Source organism: Agelaius phoeniceus, chromosome 1 (genome assembly GCF_051311805.1).
Source record: "Agelaius phoeniceus isolate bAgePho1 chromosome 1, bAgePho1.hap1, whole genome shotgun sequence".
In the NCBI taxonomy this organism is placed as follows: Eukaryota; Metazoa; Chordata; class Aves; order Passeriformes; family Icteridae; genus Agelaius; species Agelaius phoeniceus.
The window spans coordinates 102592862-102617771 of NC_135265.1; the positions used below are offsets into that span (position 1 = coordinate 102592862).

Genomic DNA, 24910 nt, shown 5'->3' on the forward strand with positions numbered 1-24910 from the left:
TGCAGTAAGGTCTCCCAAGAGCCTTCTCTTCTCCAGGCTGAACAGCCCCAGCTCTGTCAGCCTTCTCTCATAGGACAGATTCTCAATCTCTCTGATCAGTTCCATTACCCTCCACTAGACTCGCTGCTACAGGTCTACATCCTTCTTATCTTGAGATCCCCAGGGCTGGATGCAGCACTCCATATGGTGTCTCACCAGAGCAGGGGAGCAGAATCCTCTCCCTCGCCCTGCTGGCCAGTGCTGCTTTTGATGCAGTTCAGGATGTGTTTGGCATTCTGGGCTGCACATTGCTGGGTCATGTTGAGCTTGTCATCAACCAACACCTCTGAATCTTTCTCCTCAGAGCTGCTCTTAATCCATTCTCTACTAACCCTGCATTGGTACCAAGGTTTGTCCCAGCCCAGGTGCAGGACTTTGTTCTTGGCCTTGTTGAAATTCATGAGGTTCACATGGATACACTTCTCAGGTACGTAAAGGTCCTTGTGGCTGCTGTCCCTTCCCTCCAGCATGTCAGTCCCACCACAGAGCTTGGTGTAGTGGGCAGACTTGCTGAGGGTGCTCTCCATCCCACTGTCCATGTCACCCACCAGGATGCTGAACCCAATATTGACCCCTAAGGAGCTCCAGTTGTCACTGGTCTCCCCGTGAATATCAAGCTGTTGACCACAACTGTTTGAGTGCAACCATCTAGCCAGCTGTTTATCCACTGAGTGGCCATCTCTCAAATCTATGTCTCTCTGATTTAAAAACAAGGATTTTTGCATAAGTCCTGGTACATGAGATCAGTTGCTCTTCACTTATGCACCAACACTTTAACCCCATTGTAAAAAGCCACCAGATTTGCCAGGAGTGGTTTGGCCTTAGTGAAGTTGTGTTAGCTCTTACACATTACCTCCTTATTTTCCATGTGCCTTCTCACAGTTTCCAGGAGCAGCTGCACCATGGTCTTGCTAAGGCACCAAGGTGAGATGGCCCTGTGTCTTCTTTTTTTCTCTTTTTGAAAATGAGGGGTTTGTTTTCCCTTTTCAGGTTGGTGGGAACTTCAGTGGACTGCCACAATTCCCAAATACAATGGATAGTGGCTTAGCCACTCCTTCTGCCAGTTCCCTCAGGACCTGTGGATGCACTGCATTGGGTCCTGTGGACTCGTGCAACTTCAGGTTCCTGAGATGATCTTGAACCTGATCTTCTTCTGTGGGCAGTTCTTCATTCTCCCAATCCCTTCCTTTGCCTTCTGGAACTCAGATGGAGAACTTGTCACTGAAGACTGAGGGAAAAACATCATTGAGTACCTCAGCCATCTCCTTGTTTGGGGTAACCAGGTCTCCCTCTTTCTCCTACAGAGGACTCATATTTTGCCTAGTCTTCCTTTTATCACTGCTCTACCTATAGAACCTTTTCTTGTTACCCTTGACATCCCTGACCAGTTTTAATTCTTTAAGGCTTTAGCTTTCCTAACCCAGTCCCTGGCAGCTCGGACAATTTTTCTGTATTCCCCCTAGGCTACCAGTCCTTGCTTGCACCCTCTGCAGGCTTCCTCTTTTTTGCTTGAGTTTGTCCAAGAGCTCCTTGTACATCCATGCAGGCCTCCCAGTGTTCTTGCCTGACTAGTTCTTTGTTGGGATGTATTGCTCACGAACTTGGAGGAGGTGATCCTTGAATATTAACTAACTTTCTTGTGTAGCTGTTCCCTCAGGCTTTATCCCATGGTACCTCCACCAAGCAGATCCCTGAAGATGCCAAAAGTCTGCTTGTGAAATCCAGTGTATTGAGCTTGCTTGTGCTCCCTCTTTGCAATGAGTAGGAAGGCTCTGTAGATCCAGTGTGTCTGTTGCTAATCAATATATTGAGACTGCTGAGTGTTTAGAATAAAAGGCAAAAGCAAGAGAAAAATTAAAAACAAATGTGAAAGAAAGGGAGTGCTTAAAAAGTCATGGGGAAGTGCATGAAGGGAAAAATTATGTGGACAGAGCTGTGGCAGAATTCTGGTTTAAAAATTATCTAGAAAGAATTAAGGGCTTGATTTCAACATAGCTAGATACAGTTGACATACCAGAAGGAAGAAAATCTAGTAGCAGAACATCAGAAAAGATCTGGTCATTCTTTTTTAATTGTTGGTGTGCTATGAAGATAAATTTGTATTAAATCTTGAATGAGAAGAAAATGTTTCTTCTATTTAATGTCTGTTAGTTTTTCTCACTTCTTCTGGAACTGCAGAAGATAATGCTTTCCAAGGGTAAAAATATATTCTGCTGATTTCTCTTATTCGGTCATTACTGTCTTAATTTAAAATGCATGGTTTTATTTTTCTGAGGGAATGTCCTTGTTTAGCCAGGAAAAGTAGCCTGTTTTAAGCATTACATAATTGTATTGAGTACCTCTCCAAGGATTCTCTAAAAAGGAAAAAAAAGTCACTATTCACTTACAATAAAATGTGTCTTTAATTGAGAACAGTGGCATGCTACTGTTTATAGAGTGCTTTCCTAGAAAAGCTCTGCTTCTGAAATCTGCATATACAGTTGCCTGGTTGTGTGGCCCTGTGAATAGTTTAGAGCATCAGACACTTTCTGAATGCTCCTCTTCAGTTTAGAAAATAGGACAGATGTGTCCAAGGGAAAATGGCCTCTTGCAGCAACTTGTAGCCTTAGGCTTTTCATTGGTGACCAACTAAGTGTGTCAAATTGAAGTTTATTTAGGCAGAAGTGTAGTGGAAGCCAAGAGTTGAGCTCAAATCAATTTGTTGCCTTTAACGAGGGTGGGGTACATTTTTAGTCAGAGCTGATATTTTCTCAGCGTCAGTAAAAGCAGCAGTTCAGGCTTTTCCTGCACTGTAGAAGTTGTCTCAGATCTGCCAAACTAGTAGTGCTGGATTCTGCAGCTGCCCCACAAATTAAATTTCTGCAAACTTAACTGTGAGTCTTGTGCCTCGAGCAGTTGCAGTATTGGACTTGGCTGGTTTCGGTAAGACAGGTTATTAGAATAGCCTTGTGTTTTAAACCATGTGAAAATTCAACAGGGAGCTTGATCTGCTTTGTATCTTCTTAATATATGAGCTTGACTATTATTCATACTAGAGCACAGTGGATTTTTTTGTTTTGTTTTGGCTTTTTGGTTTTGTTTGCAGGGGTTTTGGTTTTTGTGTGTGTATGTTTAAGGTTGTTACTATTAGATGTCTTAATTTTTGTCTTGCTTCTTTCCATTTACAGTATTTATTTTTCCAATTTGTCCATAAAACATAAAAGACCCTGAATTTAGAACAAGAAAACATTGTAAAAGTGCCTGTGTGTTTTAACTGCTTGGTTAGGGTGAGGTATTTGTATGGGTAGACCCCTCCTGGAGTCAAACCTTCGCGTTTAAATGTTTAAATAAATAAAAATAAAAACAAACTTGCAAGTCAAACTAATCTATGACTAAGTACAAGTCTTTTCATTTCTAACTGTTGATGCTTGTCAGTCTTATGCCAGTTCTTTTAACATTTGGAGCTCTTTGTCTTCTCTTGTCAAATCAAGTCACAGAAAGTCAGATTTTTTTTTCCAATTTTTTTTTACAGTAATTGGTATAATGAGATTAGAATTGAAGAATATACCCAGGATACACAATATCTATTGTTTCTGGGCTACTCATGCTGTTTTCTAAAGTAGAGGTACAGCAGTGAACTAGAAATACTGGCTATCCTAAAGTTGCCCAGAGAGTGCTCTGCCCTGTTAATACCTTGCATTTTCAGAAATTTTGTAGTGGGGTTGATGTATTTCAGACATGGTCTTTGCTTGAAAAACAATCAGTCTCAGGGTTTTTTAAAAATTCTTTGGGTTTGTGGTTTTTTGGTTTAGGTTTTTTTTTTTTTAGCTTTTTTCAGGTTTGTTTTGGTTGTTTTTAATACCTTTTAATAAGCTGGGGCTATGCTGAGACAGCCATTTCTGTGTTTAAAAGCAGGAGAATTTCCAATGATTTTCATTCTTCATCTACTGTGATGAAACTTTAAGAACCTAAATGTCATCTTGGTTGTGCTAAATACTGTTTTAATGTGGAATAAAAATATTCTTTACTAGAAAAATATCTGGGTCCAAATATTATAGTAGGATGGAAGAAAATTATGTGAGTATAGTTTGCTATGATTGATACATATATTGAGATTCCAACTGGGTAGCCATGACACATTTTTTGAGGCATCATGGCAAAAGCAAATATCAGCTCTAAAACTGGTTTTATAAAAGCTTTTTGTAAAAAAAAAAATCTGAGAGAAAGAGGTTTTGATGGAAATTCATTTGAACCCTTTGAGCAGAGTTGTAGTGAATTGTATTTTGTGAAAGAGTTTTGATTACCATTGTGTTTGCACATACAAATGATATAAAGAGTGCCTTCTCCTGACAGTATCAGTTTGGACAGGGTAGTTTGGACTCCTGGTAATGAATTGGTTCCAGTTTACACTTGTAGCCTTAAAATCAATCACAACATCAAAATGTGTTTCTACTGGGAAAAAATACCCCCTTCAGGTGGTACTGGACATGAGCTGCTCCCAGTGCTGGCAGAACTTGTTGGCAGTGCTTGTCATGTGCTGCTCTTGTATGCATATGGCACAGAACAGCTGTTCCATGGAGGAAACCCATCAGTGGAATTTAGGGAATAATCCCCTGCCCCCAAGGCCCTTACTTGCTAAAGAAAGTTGTTCTCTGAATCTGAGTTATTTGTAAGACTTCTGTGTTTGTCTTCATTGCTGTACTTGGGTGTTGCTGTTAAATCTGTGATTCTGCTATGGAATTTGGGTGTTTTTCAGTCCTAAACTGGACATCCCTGCTGTCTTTGGCACCAAGTTTCCTAGAGTAGTGACAGCTAAGAAAGATACCTTGTAATGCTTTTGAATCTGCTGTTCAATCACTTTGTAATTTCTCTGTTTTTTTAGGGATGTTAGGTATGATTTCTCACTTAGATTTTTTTATGGGGTCTTTGAATCTATACAAGCTAAGAAGTAGTTTGACATATAAGCTTAGTACTTGGCAAATGTTAAGTTATCCCCCATAAACCCTTGTTAGATCAAAAAATACTTATCTTTGTATTAAGATAGCTGGGTCTTCTTCATTTTCAAATGTACACTGGCCACAGGCTTGTGAGAGCTTGAACAAGGGCCTTATGTCTGAGTTATTGACTTAAGTAAATAAGCATAATTCAAACTTTTTTTTTTTGGTACCAGCTTGTGAGTGGCTTAGATGATACAAGATTTCATCACTGTGTGCTGAAGTGCAATTAACTGGCTTTGAAAGTTAGCCCCAGCCAGAATTACTGCATTACTGGCATTTTGCTTAGTGTGCAAGAGGCTTCAGAAGCTTCAAATTTTATTTTCTGAAGTTTCTTTAAAAGTGAAAGTCTGTATCTTTGTTCCTAAAATGCCTGTGTAATGTAGCTTACTATGAAATAGATACGCATAGATACCTTTTTAAAGAAATGATGGGGGGAAAATAAAATGACATCCTGAAGGGCTGGTGCTTATTTGTCTGAATATAGCCAGCTAGGATGTTTTTCTTCTGAATGAAAAGTAATCTCTTTACTGCAAAGAATCACTTGTAAATGCAGTTTCCAAAACAACCTGATTTTGAAAACAATTATTAGGCTAATTGGTCATTAAATTTTGAAGGTCTATAATCAGGCTTAATGTTGATGGCCTCACAACCCTAATTACTTAATAGTGTGCTTGAATGGCTTTATTAATGTAGGTTAAATTACTGCTGTTGGTATTTTGAGGCATGCCAACATTACCTGTCAAACAGCACATAGTGCAGCATTTAATTTAACAAAAATCTTCATATGTAAGCAATATTAATGGGAATGATAATATTTGCCTTTCTCCAGCTGCATTTTCTTCCCCATCTTCATGTTCCAGGATTTTCCCTACCTCATCTCCCACCTCATGCTACACTAAGAATTTTCTCCTAAGCTTGATGTAAACTTCTTTTGCCTCTCCATGCATCTGATGAGTGACTAACGATGACTTTTCCCTCGCTCATTAGTCTGTGTTTCACTTCTTGCTCTGCCAGTCAGTAGTGAAATCCATTGCTGGTTAGTAGGAGAAAAGAGCCTGACTACTGAAGCAGCACATGCATCAGCCTTTCTGCTGAACTCCTAAGCTAAATGGGATGGGCTCTGGTTGCAGTGTATTTCCACTTGTCGAGCTTTTATTTTATCTTCAAAAGAGGTAGAAAAGTCAGAGGGAAGGATGAAATGGGAAATGGTAGAAATCAAAAGGGAAAATGCGTGTGTTTGTAGAAAGAAGGAAAAAAAGAGGGAAATGGAAGACTATCTCTAGGGAAAGAAGAGGATAGATAAAGCAGTGTCAGGGGAGGTTTAGGTTGAATAGTAAGACAAGGTTCTTCACCCAGAGGATGGTTGGGTGCTGGAACAGGTTCCCCAGGGAAGTGGTCACAGCACAAGCCTAGCATAGTTCAAGAAGCATTTGGACAATATTCTCAGGCACATGGTGTGACTCTTGGGGTGGTCCTCTGCAGGGCCAGGAGTTGGACTTTGATGATCCTGGGTCCCTTCCAACTCAGGATATTCTGTGATTCTGTGAATTACTCTTTTATTGAATTGAAGTGTTAATGCAAAGCCTTGCACTTACATGTTTCCCTGTTGCTCACAACCCTTAGTAAGAAGAAAGGGCAATATTAGTAATATTCAGGTGTCCTTAAAACTTCCATAAAAATTGTCAGTTAAAGCAGCTTTAGCATCATCAGTGGTTGTTCTTCATATACAGTTTTACAACACAAAAACCTTACAACTCCTCACAAATCTAGTGGAAATTCACTGCTGCTTGTATTTCAGAATGGTCGTAGTGGGATAATGAAAGCACCGCAGACGTTTTTTTAAATACTGTACTTTGCTGCAGAATAAAGCATTGTGAAATAAATCTAGTTGTGGGGTGGCACTGAGTAATGACTTGATTTATAAATAGCTGGTCAGAAGCAATTAGTTGGTATTACTCTGTGCAGTTCTAAAATAATCCCTTTTTAATTTTCAGTATGCAGCTGATGGTGGTGCTTTACTGCCTCATAGCTGAAGTGGAATAGAGAGTGAACTAAAGCCTCAGCAGGGCTGAAATAAACATTAGACATTTATAGATCCAAGCTGATCTATAAATGTGTATGTGCTAGGAGTAGCCAAGTGAGCGTGCTGGCACTTTACATGAGATGGTGTCAGATTTTAGGGGAAATGGTTTTTTTCATGGATAAAGAAGAAATAGTTAATTACTTCTATGATTATAGAGTCAGTTTAGGATGTTGATTTGAATGGTCATTTGTGAAATAACTAAAACTGAGTGTTTGTTTAAGCAGAAAAAAGTCTGCCCAGGTTCTGTAGATGCTGATTTGAACATATTGATGGTTTTGTGTGATCTGGACATGAAGAGAGGTAGAACTGTGTCATTTTATTCTGGAAACTTCTTTTCCAAATTGTTTAATGAACAGAAGAAATGGAAGCTATTTTCAGTGTCCTCTGTCATTCTCTTAATTTTTCTTGATTCCTAAAACTCGGTTCAGTGTAATTCTGTATCTAGATAATACACTAGATATGATAGAATGAAATAAAATGCTAATGAGTAAGGAAATCTAGTATTTTATATTAATATTTATTTTCAAAGGTTTTGTTTTAACAGATTGCAAGGTTTCTTTTTAGTAGATTGCTACTTTAAGGAATAGATAGACTTTGTACTTTCAAGAGGTTGTTTGAAAAGATCATTTAAAAATACTTCCTCTGCTGAACAGAAAAATACTGTTCCAGGCAAATGTTATGTAGAACTTAGCTGTACAGAGATTTTTCCAGACTGCCTAAAATAGAAAGTTGACGTGAAGCAGAATTCTCCTCCTGGTTAGTTTATACTGTGTGAAAGCCTGGTCCTTGACTGTATTGTACAGTGCAGAAAACACAGAGGTGCAGACGTGTTCCCCAGCTGGATGAGCTTATGCTTTACAAAGCAACTTGTAACTGCTGTGCACTGTTCACTCTGTTGATAACTACTGGCTTTGGCAGAGGTAGAGTTAATTTTCTTCATAGTAACTAATATTGGGCCATGTTTTGAATTTGTGCTGGAAACAATGTTTAAGCTGCCTTCTTCACTGTGAAAGTGAGAGGAATTCGTACCTTCCCATGGGCAGGCAGCTGTTCAGCCATCCCCAGGAGAGCAGGGCTCCATCGCACCTGACAGTGACTTTAGACCATAAACACCACCATTCCAAACTTCCTCCCATTCCCCCTTCTCCCTCAGCTCTATATGATCAGCCTGACACCATGGTCTGGGGTGTCCCTCTGGTCAGCTGGGATCAGCTGTCCTGGCTGCATCCCCACTTTGTGTGTCTCCTGCTGATTGCTGGTGAGGTGGGGTGAAAGGCAGAAGAGGCCCTGGCTCTGTCTAAGTGCTGCTCAGCAATAAATAAAACATCCCTTGTCAGCCCCGTTTCCTGCAAAAATCAAAAACATGGCCCCGTACCAGCTACCATGAGGAAAATTAATGCTGACCAAAACTAACACCAATGATGACCAAGCTGTAAATTTGGTTTTAAACAACAGGGAGGTTTAAACTGAAATGGCCGACACTGTTATGTATTGAAGCCTCCTGGAATCCCTGCTTGGAGCTGCCACCTGTTCAAACTAAAGACAAAGCTGAGGGATAGATGAAGGGAATAAGAAAGCACTCTGACTTCAGTAGATTTTTTTGGCATTGTTGCCTGGGTCTTAAGGAAACATAATGCAAAAAAAAGCTCTACTGTAACTGCATCAGACTGCAAGATTAGGCTCTATTCAGTACACACTGGAACATATGCCTCAGCCTTTGGAAGAATTGAGCTCTTATCTAAATTGGTAAGCTTAAGGTTCAGGTTCTTGCATAGCAGCAGTAATTCCCCAGAACAGCACAAACGCCTTTTGATGGCGAATTACAGTGTTGTGTTACACAGCCAGTTCCCTACACAGCCCTCCTTGTTCGCTGCTTTGAATCGACCGTACAAAGATCCCAGAGCTGGGTACTTAAAAGTTAGGGAATGTAAGAACTAAGGTGACTTTACAGTTCTAATTCACTCCTGGGCATGAATGTTTCAAATCTTTAATTGCATCATCTCATCTGCCCGTGTTCTTCACAAAGCCAGAGCTGACTTGGTAGCTCAGGAAGAAAGGGGCTCACTTTACATCTGCAGGTCGTTAGTATTGTTAGGCAGCTGACATAAGTGCTGCATAATAGATGAACCCTGTTCTGAAGGAAAAGGATCTTGTGGCTTTGGTACATCCTGCACTCTTGCTGGAGTGCTTCATAAAGAAATGTATAAATCCTGTTTCACAGCAAACCTCATCAATTTAGGGAAAGGGAGTGTTGCCGTTTCTTTATCAGTGGGTGGGCAAACTTTGGAGGTGTCAAAGAGGTATGGAAACAGTCTCCCCATTTTGAGTGCCTCGTGTCCAAAGTATGTACACGGCTCTTGATATACTTAATACAGAGTTCTTGTTGTCTTTGATTGCAGAGCTATTTCTTCAGCATCAAGATAGAATTCAGACTGCAATCAAATGAGTAGTGTGCAGTTACTCTGTGAAGAGCCTGGTTTGAACATTTTGCACAGCTTCACACTAGAAGGAGGAATAAATTTGCTTTCCCAATATTTTGCTTCTTTCCCTCAGTTCTAGCACCTTCTTTTACCATTGCTTGCTTCCATCATCAGACAATTCTGCTACTTGAGGGAATTATGTGATTGCACAGGGAGATCAATATTAAGTGCCAGTTCTTGCTGTTTAATTATGCTGCTGTGGTGAGGCAAAAGCTGCATCAGCTAGATCAGTTCTTTGATATGGTTTATTGTCTGGCTGCATGAACAGTAGCATTGGCATAAATGGAAGCTGCAGGTTTTGTGTCTGGGAGGGTGGGAACTGCCCGAAGCAAATTTAGAAGCCATTTAAGAAGAACTGCTGCCACGCATGCAGCCTCAGTCAGATTGATTTTGCTTACTCTCCATCTCCTTTGACCTCTGCCCTCTCTCCCTCCCTTCCCCCAGTCATCTTCTGTCTGCTACAAGAAACAAGGCATGAGTCCTAAGATGGGAGAACAAGACCCTAGGGATAAGTATTGTTACATAAGTCTCCTGTGCCAATTGATCATTTCCTGGGCATGTCTTGAAATAACATCCTTCTAGGAAAGGTGGGCATGAGTTCCTCTAGCCCTGGCTTTGGGCACTGGTTCCCATTTCTTGACCATCAGGTTCCTGTCCTCCTTGCCCAGCCTGATGGTTACTCACTTTGCTCTGTTTGCCACCTACACCCTTTTCAAATTGCCCTTGGGAGAGGGGCTGTGTACAGCCTGTTTGCAGAGACAATCTCTTGCTCTGCTTTCAGTGGATACTGGGCAGTTGCAAATGGAGGGTGCAAGGCTTCTTTAACTCAGCTACCTTTGAGCAGGTTGTCACACAGGTGGAAAAAAACCACATTGATGTGTCAAAGTTGGCATGTGAAAGAACTCCTTTCTCAGGCACACTTCAAACCCATCTTCCAGAACTGAAGAAGCCAGGCCTTGTCAGATAAAAGGACCAGAATTGAATTAAATGTAGGAAGAAAACAGTTACTTTTGCTGACTTGACTCTTGAAAGCACCTGATCTACTTTGGTTGACCCCCCCACACCACCTCATCCTAATGAACAATTTCACCTTCTCTTCCTTATATTCTAAGGACTGCTCTGGCAAATTTTTATAAGGAAGCAAAAGATGAGTTATTACAATAGGAATATTTTCTTTCTTTGCATTAGTATGATATGGCGACTCCAACTTTCAGAATCAATAATCTCATTAACTATTAGTTTGTCCTAGTTACAGGTGCATATTTTGGTCAACTTAGTTACCTTTAGTGCTACAAATGGAGTGTTTGATCACAAAACTAGCGTCCAGCATTTTGTTAAGGTGTGAATTTTTGTTAGATCTGCTAAAACTTGCACATAGTTTGTATAGTGTTCTTTGGGATCTGACTTCTTCAATATGAACTTCAGGATGTCAGTATTGCTTATGGAGTTCAACCTGCACATGTTTCAGAACATCTGAAGTTTAAACAAAAATGTTTTTCTCCTGTGTGCTCGTGATAACATTTGGGAAGAGATACAGAAGAAATTGGAAGACTTTTTAACTTTATTGTCATGAACAGCAAACCTATATGATATTGATTTGTCTGAGACTTAATTTTGTATTTTGCAACTTGTTCAGCAACTCATAAACTTTCCAGAGTAACCCTGAAAGTATTCAGGCCCAGGCTGGATAGGGCTTTGAGCAACCTGTCTAGTGGAACCCCAGCCTCCAGGGGTTGGAACTACATGATCTAAAAGGTCCCCTCCAACTCTGATTTTGTTATGTTTTTCTATAGGAAAAGTAATTTAAGTCTATAGTGAAGGAACTGGAGCCCATAGGCATTTAATTACTTTGTGTGCAGTGATCTTTTCTGTTCTCATTGTTCTCAGCGAAGAAAAGACTGCACGCAGCAGGGGACTTGCTTTGTCTTCGTTATGTTTTATTCAGACCTGAGTTTACACTTGTAGCCAGTGTTCAAGAAAGCCAAGTGCTGCACACATTCACCACGTTAAATACAAATGCATGTTGCATGCTTCTGTTTAACAAAAGGTTGTATTTTTAGTGAATCATGTTAATTACAAGTATTCCAAGGAAGATGGTTCAGGCTATACCATTTTTGCCTGAACAACTTTTAGGTAAAAATTCAGTAAGGCATATGTATCTATCCTGTGACACATACATCTTATTATTTAAAATATTCTAAATCAAATTAGTGTAGTTTGAGAGTAACTGATGTTATGTCTTTTTGTAAGTAATCAGTTGACCAGTGGTAACTGCATATATCAGCAAATCCTGAAAGGGCAGAGGTACTCAGTTCAGATTTTTTTTTTTATCCCCAGGGGGAAGTTAGGCATGTAATAAGGTCCTGCTTCTTCATTGAATCTGTTTTTCTAATAGTTGGAATTGAATCTACATCTGTATTGTTTCTCTTGCTTCTTCTCTCATCCCCCAGATGTATGTGCATATTCTGTGGGGATTACGATTCATCCAGGCAGTGTGCCATTTCTTGAATTAAAAAATTTAATTAAATATTTTTTAAATAATCACCAACTTTGGTGAGAAACACATCTCAAAGGTTTAGTAGAAGCAGCTGGAAAGATGCTTTCCTTTTCCATCTGACAATTACATCAGTAGCCTTAAAAAGCAAAAAATGAAGAACAGCATCTGTGGTTATGGCTGGTTGTCTTGCTCAGTGGGATGTTTCCTGAGAGGCCGTGGCCCATACTCCCCCTCAGTTCCTGTCTGCTCACAGTGGTGCCAGTTCTGGGCTGACTTTCAGCATAGGAGGTTTCTGTGAAGTAGGTGATGCTCGTAGGGAGTTTGGACAATTCTGATGTAGCCATGATATTTTCTGAAAAATCCTCTCCTTAGGATTTTTTCTCCTGACAAGCTGAGAGGCCTCAGGAACAAAATGTAAACAATGATTATCTGCTGCTGTGGAATGCAACAGGTGGATCTGTGATTGCCCATGTTGGTTGTTTCTAATCAATGGCCAATCACAGTCCAGCTGTCCGGACTGTCTCGGTCAGTCACAAGCCTTTGTTATTCCTTCTTTTTCTATTCTTAGCTGGCCTTCTGATGAAATCCTTTCTTCTATTATTTTAGTATAGTTTTAATATAATATATATCATAAAATAATAAATCAAGCCTTCTGAAACATGAAGTCAACATTCTCATCTCTTCCTTCATCTTAAGAACCCTGTGAACACCATCACATTCTGATACTCATAATGTTTGATGGCTGTGTGTCTTACACCTCTTCATTTTTATTACTGAGAATGTGAGATTTTATTACTGAGAATGTGACTTTAGTAGTTCAGCAGCAGAGAGTGTACTATCTGGTTTTGTAAAAAGATGTCAAAATGAAGCTTGACAAACACACTGACATGAACACTTGAGAGCATACTTTGTATGTAGAGTGCTGTAAGAAGCTTACTCTTGAAGGATCTGGGAGCGTGCTTGTAAACATATTGGGCCATTTTTTTTGGTTTTGTTTTGACCCTTACAGAGCCAACAGTGCGGGCAGAACTGATGGAACAGGTGCCTCACATTGCTATGTTCTGTCAAGAAAACAGACCTTCAATCCCTTATGCTTTTTCCAAATACCTGCTACCGATTGTGGTGCGATACCTCGCTGACCAGAATAACCAGGTAAGTTTCTGGTAGGAGTAGTTTGCTAGCTGGTGCAATACTGTTGCAATGCCAAATTATTTAAATTTAGCATGGTAAAAGTGTGTTATATTTTGGGATATAAGGATTTGGAATGGACATGAAATACATGGTACTATAAATTTATTTAAAGAAAATGTAATGACAGTTTTTTACATCTAATGTGATCTGTCCTGATTTGGGGCCTTTTATCTGATATTGTATTCATATGGATAAAATTAGTCATTTAGACAAGTTTACATAACTTAAATTGTGGCAAAAAAGGAATAGTAGTAATAAAAAACGGAGTCCTTTGTATAATTCAGTTTTTTAACACCATGATGTACCTTCATTACCATTATTTGTATATCAATCCAATAAACGTTTTGGATTGAGCTCGTGTGGTTTGTTTCTCTGCATGTATAAGTTAGCTTGTCCAAAGCTTTTTTGAGGCTTCTCCAGTCATTTCAGACTAGACTAATGCTAGTTGAGACATTATTTCCAATATTTTAGGCCTCTTGAGTTGGTCACTTTTTTCCCTGCCCTTTTCAAAATATACAGAGTTAAAAATAACTACCCAAACCTATTTTTCTTAGTAGTTGTTTTGCTAATTCATGTGTAATACAACAACTCTACTTTTGTTTGATGTTCTCCTGCTAGAAGATTCAGTAATTGTTTTCATTGTGTTAACCTCTGTTAAATAGTTCATTGGGCTGTGGATCTCTGAAACAAAAAGCTCAAAGGTGTTTCCAAAATTGCTGCATTGCAGTATGTGTAGTCTCTTGCTATATGTAATGTTTTCTCTTCTGGTGAAATTACTCCTTTTGGAGGTAGGGGTTAGCAAGCTATGGCATCAGTAATGGGTATCTTATTTTTGCACAATTTTTTTTCAAGTGGGACTAAGCAAAAATGTGTTTTAGAATTTAAAGGCATTGGAAATAAACACAGTTTCTCCTTGCCAGCCTATTTCTTGTTAATCTCAGAAAAAGAGGATTTGTTAAGTATAAGAAATTTGTTGCTCTCCATTAATTGTGCTGCTTTTTCTTTGCACATTTGCTTCAAATTTGCCATGACTGCTCTTTTCGACATTAAAACAAATTGTGTGTGAACCCAAGAAACACCTGCACATTGTCAATTAAAGCAGGTATCCACCTCCATACTTCCCAAAACACAGGACAGCAAACTTGAAGTGCTTGCAGAAGCACTTGTGGAGCACTTGTCCTGTCACTGTGTGCAGTTAGTGCTGCCGTGTGTTGGTATATAGGTACAGCTTCCAAAATACAGCACGCATGTATTTCAAAAAACAAAACTGTCTTGAAATTGCTTGGTTCAGTTTTTGTCTTTTTGTGGCAGGTCAGAAAAACAAGCCAGGCAGCGTTGTTAGTGCTGTTGGAGCAAGAGCTCATCGAGAGATACGATGTGGAGACCAAAGTGTGCCCTGTGCTGATAGATCTGACAGCTCCGGACAGCAACGACGATGTGAAGACAGAAGCTGTGGCTGTAAGTAACAGCAGTGCCAAATCACACAGCCAAAAATTTGCCTGAATGCTTGATAGTGCAGTGGGGGTGGTGTGTTTCCAAGTGGCACAGCCATTACTTAAAAGAAAATGTTATATTCCCCCTCCGTAACAAATCTGTAACTTCTTCTGTGCTGTGTCAGTGCTGTACACTCTGGTCAAGTTAAGATTTAAATTCAAAAACTTACATATGCCATTTAAAAAAACCCCAGCTGGACAAGACAGTGCAGGAGATAATTTTATTGACTCCTAAAACATCTGCTGTGTTGGCTTTTTAGTTTTTTGAATGTTTGTCTGTTTATTTTATGGAAGTTTAAATTGCCTGTGTGGAAAATTTCCATCAGTTCAAAAGCTTTAATGCCTCAGTTCTGTTGCTCCTTGCTGTATGTGTGTTCTCTTTATTGATTTTGTGGTGTTTTATTGGACAAAGTAATAAGCATCTGAGTTGATTAACTCATGGTTGGTTGGTTGGTGGCCATTTTTTTGCATTAGACACAACCTTTGTAATTAAAATGTATGTGTTGAATTAAAATAGTTAGTAGATGAGTTAATTTATAATGGAGAAATGGCAGATGTAGGCCCTTTTGTTTCCTTTTTTTATTGCAATTTATATTGCTGCTTTCTGCTGGGTGAACTTTTTTCTGTTCTTTTTGCTTGAGAGAGACCTCATTTAATATTTTACTTTCCTACAGTGGCTGGACTGATAAACAATAAAAAGTCTCTAGCACTGTTGGATTTGGCACCAAATTTCTAGTGCTTCTTGATGAAGCTTAGAACTACATAAGGGAATAAAGTATAAGCAGATTAGTTTTATCTTCTTCATGTTTTTGAAGGTATTGAAACTTGACAGAAATTTCTGTACCTCATCAACCCCCTAGAGGTTAGAAAAGCCATCATTTGTTATTATAGGGGAATGAATGTAAGTAGTTCTACTGACATGGTGGGGAATGGTAAATGTAAAATTCTTTTTGCTTTTTAAAGCTTTTTTTTTAAGTTTCAGCACAAATTAGAATGAAAGAGCAGTTATAGGGAAGAGGGTTTTTTTTTGGTGTGATACATTTCTTTGGGAATTTTATGTTTGGGAGTTGCATGTATGCAGTGTGGTGTTGTAATTAATTTTAAACCATACAGGACTCAGAAGTCTCTTAAGCATATTAATTGTCAATAATTTTCTGTTAATTATACATATGTACATTTTGTATTGAAATAGTAAAAGAATCGTACTTTTTTTTAAGATCTGTTGGGTAACAGGAGAATAATTTCTAAGAGTCTAATTATCTTTGTTAGCTGGGAATTTGATTCAGTTTATTGGAAGATCAATGTCATCTTCTACACCTGTGTCATGTCATGACAAGTAAATGGGAAACACAGTTCTTTGCAAAAGTGGCCAAACCTTTTCAATTCAAATGGCATTTTGTTTTCATTATTTTTCACAGTTTTCAGTAAAATTATGTTCATCAGAATAGAGAGTAGATGTAAAAAGCCTCTGCTCAGCTGACACAGAATGGTGTGTTATGCAAGCATCTCTGATTAATGTCTGTCTTGTCATTAGATTATGTGCAAAATGGCCTCCATGGTTGGAAAGGACATCACAGAAAGACTTGTGCTTCCCAGGTTCTGCGAGATGTGCTGTGACTGCAGGATGTTTCATGTTCGTAAGGTATGAATGATGAGCATCTGGTCTGGATTATCGGTGAAAAAATGTGTCATGTGCTTGGAACTTGCATGTGACTAAGAAACTTCCCTGGTAGATCTCATTTGTGACATGTGTTAAGTGAAAGCTGTTTTTGTATCTTGCATTTCCACAAATTTTAGTATTTGACACTGAGGTTTTTTTTTTCCCAGAATCACTACCCTTATTACTAGAAACAAAGAAAGAATGTGCTTGTCCTTATGCTATAGATAGCTGCAGTGTGATTGGGCATTTGTCCTTATGGTTGTGTTGGTAGCCAGGAAAACATGAACCAACTGTGGCTGATACAGCATCAGCCACCTGAGCTCATATTTCTGTGCACAGATGGAATTCAAGATGCTCATCTTCATCAAAGATGAAGTAAACCAGTATTCCATCATGATGTTTAGGTGTGGAGTTATAAGCTATCCAGTGGCAGTGTTTCCTCATCCTTCCACTGGATAGCTTATTTCCCTTGATAGCTGCATGTGTTCTTTAATTTGACAGCACCTCAAATACATTTTATCCTCTTTTATTTTCATTTAAGTTCTGGGGTTCTTTTGTGATTAAAAAAGACTGACTAATTTTTAAGAAAATAAAATTATTTATTTTTTAAAAAGCATAGAAAATGATGGAATGGGAAAGTAGCTCATAATGAGTTTGCAACAAAACATATTTTTCTGATTTTAGAAGTTGTTTATTTTTTTCGCCTTGGATTTTGCTGTATTAAAACAATCGTCTGAGTATTTAATTCTTGCATTCTGTCTGCAAGGTATGTGCAGCCAATTTTGGAGATATCTGCAGTGTGGTTGGACAGCAAGCCACTGAAGAAATGCTGGTAAGCCATTTCTTAAAGGGTTTTTCTTCTTAAGACAATTCAGGAGTGGAGCCAGACAAGCTACTGAAGAAGAGCAGTTCATGAGAGATTGCAGACTCAGGGGAGTGTGGCAGGGGATAAAGTGCTGAGAGTGCTGGGGCTTATGTATTGATTTAATCTCTTCAAGTCAGTTTTCCTGCCTCAAACAGCCTCCTGGAAAGGAGGGAAAGAGAAAGTAAAGTAAAGGAAATAAGTGAATCTCAGAAATAACAAATGAAATAAAGGGAAGAGAGAGAAATTCAAAATGGAAGAGCAGGGAACTGGATAGAGTGGTGAGAATAGGATCTTTAACTGTGCACGCTTTCCCATGGTGGGTCTGGGGAGCTAGTGGATGTTGATAGATTTGGAGATGTGACAAGGCTAGGGAGGAGAAATCATCTTGGCAGGCTCTGGGATCCCTCTTCAAGCATTCTCCTCTTGGGAATGTGGACAGTGAGCTTGTGGAGAGCCAGCAGAGGCTGATGAATCAGTGCCCTGAATTAGCGAGGGACTTACATGGACAGAGTGTAAATGCAGGCATGACTTCTGCCAAAGGCTCTGCAACTTTTTGCAGTTGTGGTGTTGGGACAGGTAGGCCTATTGTGGCTCTCAGGCCATTTCTTATACTCTTAAAGCATTTGCTGCAATTTTTCTCTAGCTATTGAGCGATTCAAGTCATTTGGTAGTGAAGTTTAGTTGTGTGGATTTGCATCCCATATGCTTCCTGATTTGGGATGTAAATTGATTTCTCTCACACAACTGCCTTTTTAGTGATTAGCGTAATGAATTTGGATTAAAACTTTGTAGAGGGTGCACTTAAACTACTATGCAATAAAAAGTGATGATTATTTCATTTGAAAGCAGTAATGTGTGGCAGGACAGCTGGGGTTCTCTTTCTATAACAGAAAATGCCATTTTCTGCTCTTCTTGGATTATTATTAGAAAAAAGGAGGGGTGTGAAAAGCTGAATGATAAAACTTCATTTTCTAATCTAAAAGCCTTTTTAAATTAGAGGCAAAGTCCAGGATACTTGGCTGCAGAGGGTAGGGACAGCTGAACATGAATAAATGTGAACAAGGCTGTAGCAACAGCCATTGGATTAGTCATATTTTGTCACCGTGCCTGTTGCAAAGCCAAGGCAGCTGTGCCTCACCTGCACTCTGTCCACCCTTACCATTACTGTGCCCAAAAAGCCCAAGCACCTGAGCACCTTCAAAATGCTTCAGTTATATTAGTAAAAGCACTGCTCTGTTCAAACATGTTTTCTCATTGAGCAAATGCAGTCTTTCTCTCATTCCCCTCTTCTTCTTTGCAGTTGCATTGTAGGATAGATGGTGGCAGAGGTTGATAAATCTAACAATGACAAGTGTAGGTAGAAAAGGAAGTTTTTTCTTCCTGAAGATGCTGTTTAGTATTTCAGTAAGAATCTTACAAAAAACCTGAAGTGATCTCTGATAGGTAAAATGTTAATCATAGAATCAAAAAATGTCAAGGTTTGGAAGGGACCTTGAAGATCATCTAGTTCCAACCTCCCTTGTTACAGGCAGGGATGCCTTCCACTAGATCAGGTTATTCAAGAGCTTAACCACCTGGCCTTGAACACTTCCAGGCTTGGGGCATCCACAATCTACCTGGCAGTGTGTTCCAGTGCCTTACCACCCTTGCAGTAAAGCATTGCTTCCTAATAATGCACCAGTATTATTTTTCTTGTGCCTGCTTTAAAAGAATGGTGTAGACATGAGGTCTTGTCTTTTGATACGTTTGTTGGTCTTGGGGGTGTTTTAGAAGTTGGGCTTTTTGGGGACTTTCTGGGGGTATACATCAGGTTTAAGAGTTAGTACTTCCTTGCAATTCTTCAGAGAGGTGAATTTTCCTTATCTGTATCAATAAGTAATAGGAAAGCACCAGATTAGAAGTGTAGTGCTACTGAATGTGTGTTCTTTGTCTTGCAAATGTTAAACTGTGCATCTGAGTATGAAGGTGGACAACCAGGTGAAGAAAATGAATGTGAAAAGAGAACTTGTTTTGAAACAAATGCTGCTTATTAAGACTTGCAAACTCACTTACTGTATTCCTAACAGCTGCCAAGGTTTTTCCAGCTCTGCTCTGATAATGTGTGGGGAGTTAGGAAAGCCTGTGCTGAGTGCTTCATGGCAGTTTCTTGTGCAACATCACAGGAAGTCCGGAGGACAAAATTGTCAACCCTTTTTATTAATTTGATTAGTGATCCTTCCCGATGGGTAAGAATTGCTTTTTGTTTTTTGAATAGCTGTTGTATCTGAAGGATTTTACTGCAGTACTCTATGTAGAACTTCTCATGGGTGTGGGTAATCTAACTTATTCCATGCACCTCAAGCAAAATTGTTCTTAAACTGGTTAGTTCATTGATGGGTGTAGAGACTCCCTCACGTTTTTACAGCAGCATGTAAGAAAAACTCTGTCAGTGGAGTAGCTTTTTTTAGCTACAGAATTGCCTGTGATTAATATTGCTGAGAATCATTAACAAAACTGGAAAATAAATTATGAGAGACTTGTTCTTCTTCAGGTTCCCTACCACCATGTTGTTTTTTGAGGGAGGGCATGGTGGAGTTTGTGGTTGGTTTGGAGGTTGATTAGTTTTGGGTTTTGTGGGTATTTTGGATGTTAGCGGTGGGGAGTTTCTTGTTAATTAAATTTTTATTGTTTCTTAGGTGGTGGGTTTTTGTTTGCAGGTTTTTTTTTAGGGGGGTTGGGTGCGATTTTTTTGTTGTTTTTGGGGGGATAGGTTGGTTTTTTGTTTGGGGTTTTTTATTATTTGCCATCTTGAAGATTTACTTTTAAACCTTAAGTTTGTTGCTAAGCAGACAACTTCCAAGAGCAAAGGATCATCTGCACAGAAGCATGACCTCATGGATCTTAGAAAGTCATGGAAGTTGTAGCCCAGCAGAATTAATCAAATAACAAAAATTGAGATAGAGAATTGTTGAGAAGAGGAGAATAAACAGTAGGAGAAAGGAGGAGCAAATGCACGGCATAGCCAGATAGAAAGGGAAAGAAATATAATGCTTATCAGTCAAATTTCTGAAAGTGAAATGTCTGTTTCCTGTACATGATGTTTTTTTTTCCTTTCAAGTTGTTAAAATTCTGAGCTGATCTGTCAAATTTACCTGCTTCTATTATCTAAACAGATGCTTCCTCCTTTGGTTGTGGGGAATAAGCCTGTCAGTTTGGTAACCTGTGATTTAACTGTTTTCACCGTGCTTTTTAATTTTTCTTAACATTTTTTTTAAACTTGGACTCTGTATACATCTGGCTGATTCTTTCCAGACAAGAGCTCTGCTGTTGATTTCCTTAGTAGGCTTACAACCCTTTCAATTCCTAGTAGCAGGCATTTTATGTTTTCTAGGACAGCAAGATTTATATATAATAATATATATATATATTTATATATATAATTTTGGTTTTTTCACCTTGGACCCTTTCCCCTAGGTTCGCCAAGCAGCTTTTCAGTCTCTGGGGCCTTTCATATCAACTTTTGCTAATCCATCCAGCAGTGGCCAGTACTTTAAAGAAGAAGATGGTAAAAACCCAGAAGATTGTGATTCTGCACAGGAGAACAGGTAAATTTGCTAAATCTACAAATTAATTTTGCCTCCTTGTTCTTCTTCTCCATGAACTGTTAGAAAAACTAACTTTCCTGGATAAATTGAATATTTGGTAAATGGAAAGATCTGGATCTTCTCACCTCCATAGACCAGAATTAGGATATATGTTCTGTGGTGAGATGACTGACTTGATAGACAAGGGAGAGCAGTGTGTACTGTGTACCTGGGTGGTTTTTTTTGGCATGGTCTCCTGTAAGATCCTTCTGGAGAAGCTGCTGAAGTTGGGTTGGATGAGAAGATAGTGAGGTGGGCCAAAGGCCCTGGCTGGGCCCAGGGGCACTGGTCAGCAGCACGGTGAAAAGGTCACTGACCGTGTGTCAAGAGGGGTCAGCACTGATTGGGTCCAGTTCTGTTTAACATCCTCTTTAGTGATCTGAATGGTGGAGCAGGGTGTGGCCTCAGCTGATGGCACAAAACTGGCAGGAGTGGCTGCTTCACCCACAGGGTCGTGCTGCCATCCAGAGGGAGACATGGAGAGGCACACTGGAGAGGGGGCAGTGGAGGGCCACAAAATGACAGATTGTGGCATCTCTCCTGGAGAGAGTCTGAGAGAGATGGGACTTCAGCCTGAGAAGAGAGGGCTCACTGGGGGGTCTTACCAATGTTCATAAACACCTGAGGAGAGAGTGAAAAGAGAATGAAGCTGGACTCTTCAGTGATGCTCAGTGACACAACCAGAGTCAATGGCCACAGCCCCAAACACAGGAGGTCCCCTCTGAACATCAAAACCTACTTTTTTTACTGTGAGGATGACTAAGCACTGGCAGAGGTTGTCCATGAAGGCTGTGGAGTATCCATCCTCTGAAGTACTCAAAACCTGTCTGGACACAAGTCCTAGGCAAGTGGTTCTGGTTGTCCCTACTTGAACAAGGAGGTTTGCCCAGGTGGCTACTAGAGGTCCTTTCCAACCTTGACCCTTCTATGATTCTATGACTTCTGTTTTGTTACAGTGTAAATAAATTTACTTTGACAAATAACAAATTGATAGCATGTGTGTGAATTTTCAAGAGCATAACAAGTGCATTTTGGTTTTTTAATGTCCATTTTCTTTGGCATTCAGCAGTGAGCAAGTCAGGACCACAGAAGATGGCACAGCAGATGAAGAGCACAACAGGACAGAGGATCTGTCTTCACATTGTGATGATAGTGATGATTTTGCAACAAAACTTGAAAATGTCATAGAAGATCAGAATACAGTGTCAAATAACTCCAAGAGGGAAAGTGATTTCCAGACTGAATCATCCTTCCTTTGCACTTTGCCTTCAGAATCTTGTGGGGAAATGGCGGATGAGAACGAGCAAAGTTCTCATTGCTGTACAGCAGCTGTGCAGGAGGCTGGGCTGAATTCACAGGAAACCTCTCTTTCAGAGCAGGAATTATACAATTCTTTCCATTTCTGGAGGACTCCACTTCCTGAAATAGATATTGACTTTGAGCTTCAGCAGACTGCTGATATAAAACTCGATAGAGAAATTCAGGAACTCACTATGCCAGTGTCTCCAAGCATTCCTATGGCAACAAGGAAAGAATTAGAAGAAATGATAGAAAATTTGGAACCCCATATAGATGATCCAGATGTTAAAGGTATGGTAAAGATACTGAAGCATTTTTAATGTTTGGAGATATGTATATGTTGCTTCAGCAGTTTGTGCTTTAACCTCTTAGTTATTTTATAAGTCAGAAGTACTGTTTTCTCCTGGTCCTCAAAGAGATTGAGGAAAATTGATAGTCAATTAAAAGGGAATTTGCATTTGTGTAAAGATGTTTAAAAGGAGTATAATTCCTTTTATAAACTGAATGCATGTGCAGTTAGGCAGTATAAAGTTCTGTCTGCCTGTTTTGACATTATAATCAAATAGATGGTTCAAAGGCATAAGCTGTTGATAAGCAAGTTTATTCCTAATTAGCATACATGCAAAATAAGGCAGATTAAGAGGGTTTTATTTTTTTAATTATCAGTGTGAATTAGGGTTTTCTTTTTACTCATTATCCGTTTGATTTTGGATGAAATAGTCTCCATTTTTTTCTGCAAAGGCTTTATTTATTGCAGTCACATGTTTACAGCTTTAATGCAACAAGTTTGTCAGATCAGGCTGATAATTGATCCAAGCTGAGTTCTTGAAGTGAACACACATTCTCCATTTTAAAAGCTCTTGAAGAATGGAGAAGAGTTTCATAAGTGTGACGAGGTGGTGGAGCAGCACTTCAGAGACACCTCCTCAGCTAAAAGGACTTGGCTCTTCTACACATACTTACTGGAAATAGGTTTTTCTTGGTATTCATATGCTGAATAAATTCTAAGACACATTGGCTTGAGTGTCACAGTCAGAAAGTCTGGAGGGACCACTAAGGAGGAAGCCATGTTATTTTGGAGCTGAAGAATCTCTAGAGGGGAAGCATGCCTCTATACCAGAAAAAGTAGGAGGAAAAGAAGGGGCAAGTTGGGGGAAAATATTTTAAAATAAGCTGATACTGCTTTCAACTTCATTTTATTGTTGGTAGGTTGATACGCTAATAACTTTTCTTAAATCCATTTTGTACTTTTATCTAATCACTTGTGAAGTCAGCAGATAAAACTTTGCTTTAGGAGTGCTTTGGGCACTAAGGAAAGAGGTAAGAAAAAAATTTCACCGTTGCTAATGACTTCAGTCTTCATATAACCCATCTCTGAAGCCAGCTGCAGAAGCTTGCACTGCTGCACAGGTTTACTTTGTAAAGCTGTTCTGTCTATAGTTAGAGAACATACCTTAATGCATAAATTACAGTGGTTTATGTAAGCATGTAGTTGTACATCCAGAATTGTCCTGTGTTACGAGTTTGTTTATCATGTGTGCTCATCTCTTGTTTCAGAGCAGGTTTTTGGAATTCTTTTTGTTTGTTTGTAGGTCTCTTGACTGGGTGTCAGGAGATTTTCTGTGGAGTTGTTGACCAACATTTGCACATTTAAGTAGAAGAAAATGTTCCTAGGTTGTCAACACCATGGGTTCCCCCACTCTGACTTGGTCAAGGCTGTGTAGTGAAGCCCCATAAAACATTCCTCCTAAATCTTCTACTCTTTTTCCTCTTGCCTGTGCTCTTGTTATTCAGTCTAAGTGCTCAAGAAGCTGGAATTTAACAACATGCCTGTTTCAATTTAGTAACATTGCAGTTTTAATTTTGCACCAAGTGCTAGTAGTATTAATTTTGCATGCTTGTCTGAAACGCTGTGGTACACATAGAAGTGGTAGATGTCCAGACTTTAGTCTGAGTAGCTGATTTAATACCTGTGTTTTGAATCTTATGCTTCCTAAATTGTGACAAAAGGTAGGCTTGCTCTGGGGGTAATCCAGAAGATCAGAGCCCTGTCTTTGCTCATGGCAATATAATCTAAAAATGTTGTTGCAAACTGATGGTATTAATATTCAATCAAAAGCTTATCTTTAATCTGTTTTCATGGAAATTTTATGAAACTACCTAATTTCACAGATAATTTTGTCTCCAGTATACATGGCTTACAAATGTATGCCAAACAGCCCTGATCCCAAATGGTCCATAGGGCCTTACCCTGCCTGCACTTCCCCTCTCTGCAAAGCTGGCCATTATGTTTTTGAGTCTTGTACTGTGAGTAGGCTTTGCTTTGACAGCAATCACTGAGCAAGCTAGGAGGGTTTTTTTCCTCTCTTTATTTCTTTTTAAATCCCTGTGATCTTTTTCTTGCACTTATTTTCTTCATTGGCTTGCTGTCACCTAAGTCCTGGACTCCTGCTTCCATGCTGTGCTCCTGTCTTTATTGCTGCATTCCCAGCCAAGGGATGGGAGTGGAAGATGCTGTGTTCTCTGTGGTGGGTAAGTGGAGGCCTGCCATACTGGAGAGCTTCCATGGGTACACATCTTCTGGCTTCTGTAGCAAATTGGCCAAGGATCCTGAAGGCATGACAAGATGAAGTGATGAGATGTGGTTTGGGAATGAGACTGCAGTGTATGATGTTTTGCATGTGTCAGTAAGAAAGTTGTTCAG

At 39.5% G+C, this 24910-nt stretch overlaps 1 protein-coding gene across 12 annotated transcripts in view; it reads left to right on the top strand.

The window, feature by feature from the left end:
- PPP4R1 (protein phosphatase 4 regulatory subunit 1) overlaps positions 1–24910 on the top strand; it is a 63495-nt gene that overhangs the window by 21264 nt on the left and 17321 nt on the right. For 10 of the 12 annotated variants that reach the window (XM_077184128.1, XM_054638622.2, XM_077184149.1 and 7 more), the window contains 7 exons: positions 13085–13227; positions 14578–14724; positions 16294–16401; positions 17186–17251; positions 19351–19509; positions 20738–20868; positions 21974–22497. In XM_077184128.1, coding sequence (XP_077040243.1) covers positions 13085–13227; positions 14578–14724; positions 16294–16401; positions 17186–17251; positions 19351–19509; positions 20738–20868; positions 21974–22497 — 1278 coding nt within the window. The remainder of the gene's footprint in view (positions 1–13084; positions 13228–14577; positions 14725–16293; positions 16402–17185; positions 17252–19350; positions 19510–20737; positions 20869–21973; positions 22498–24910) is intronic. The other 2 variants (XM_077184145.1, XM_077184163.1) reach the window with 1 other exon arrangement.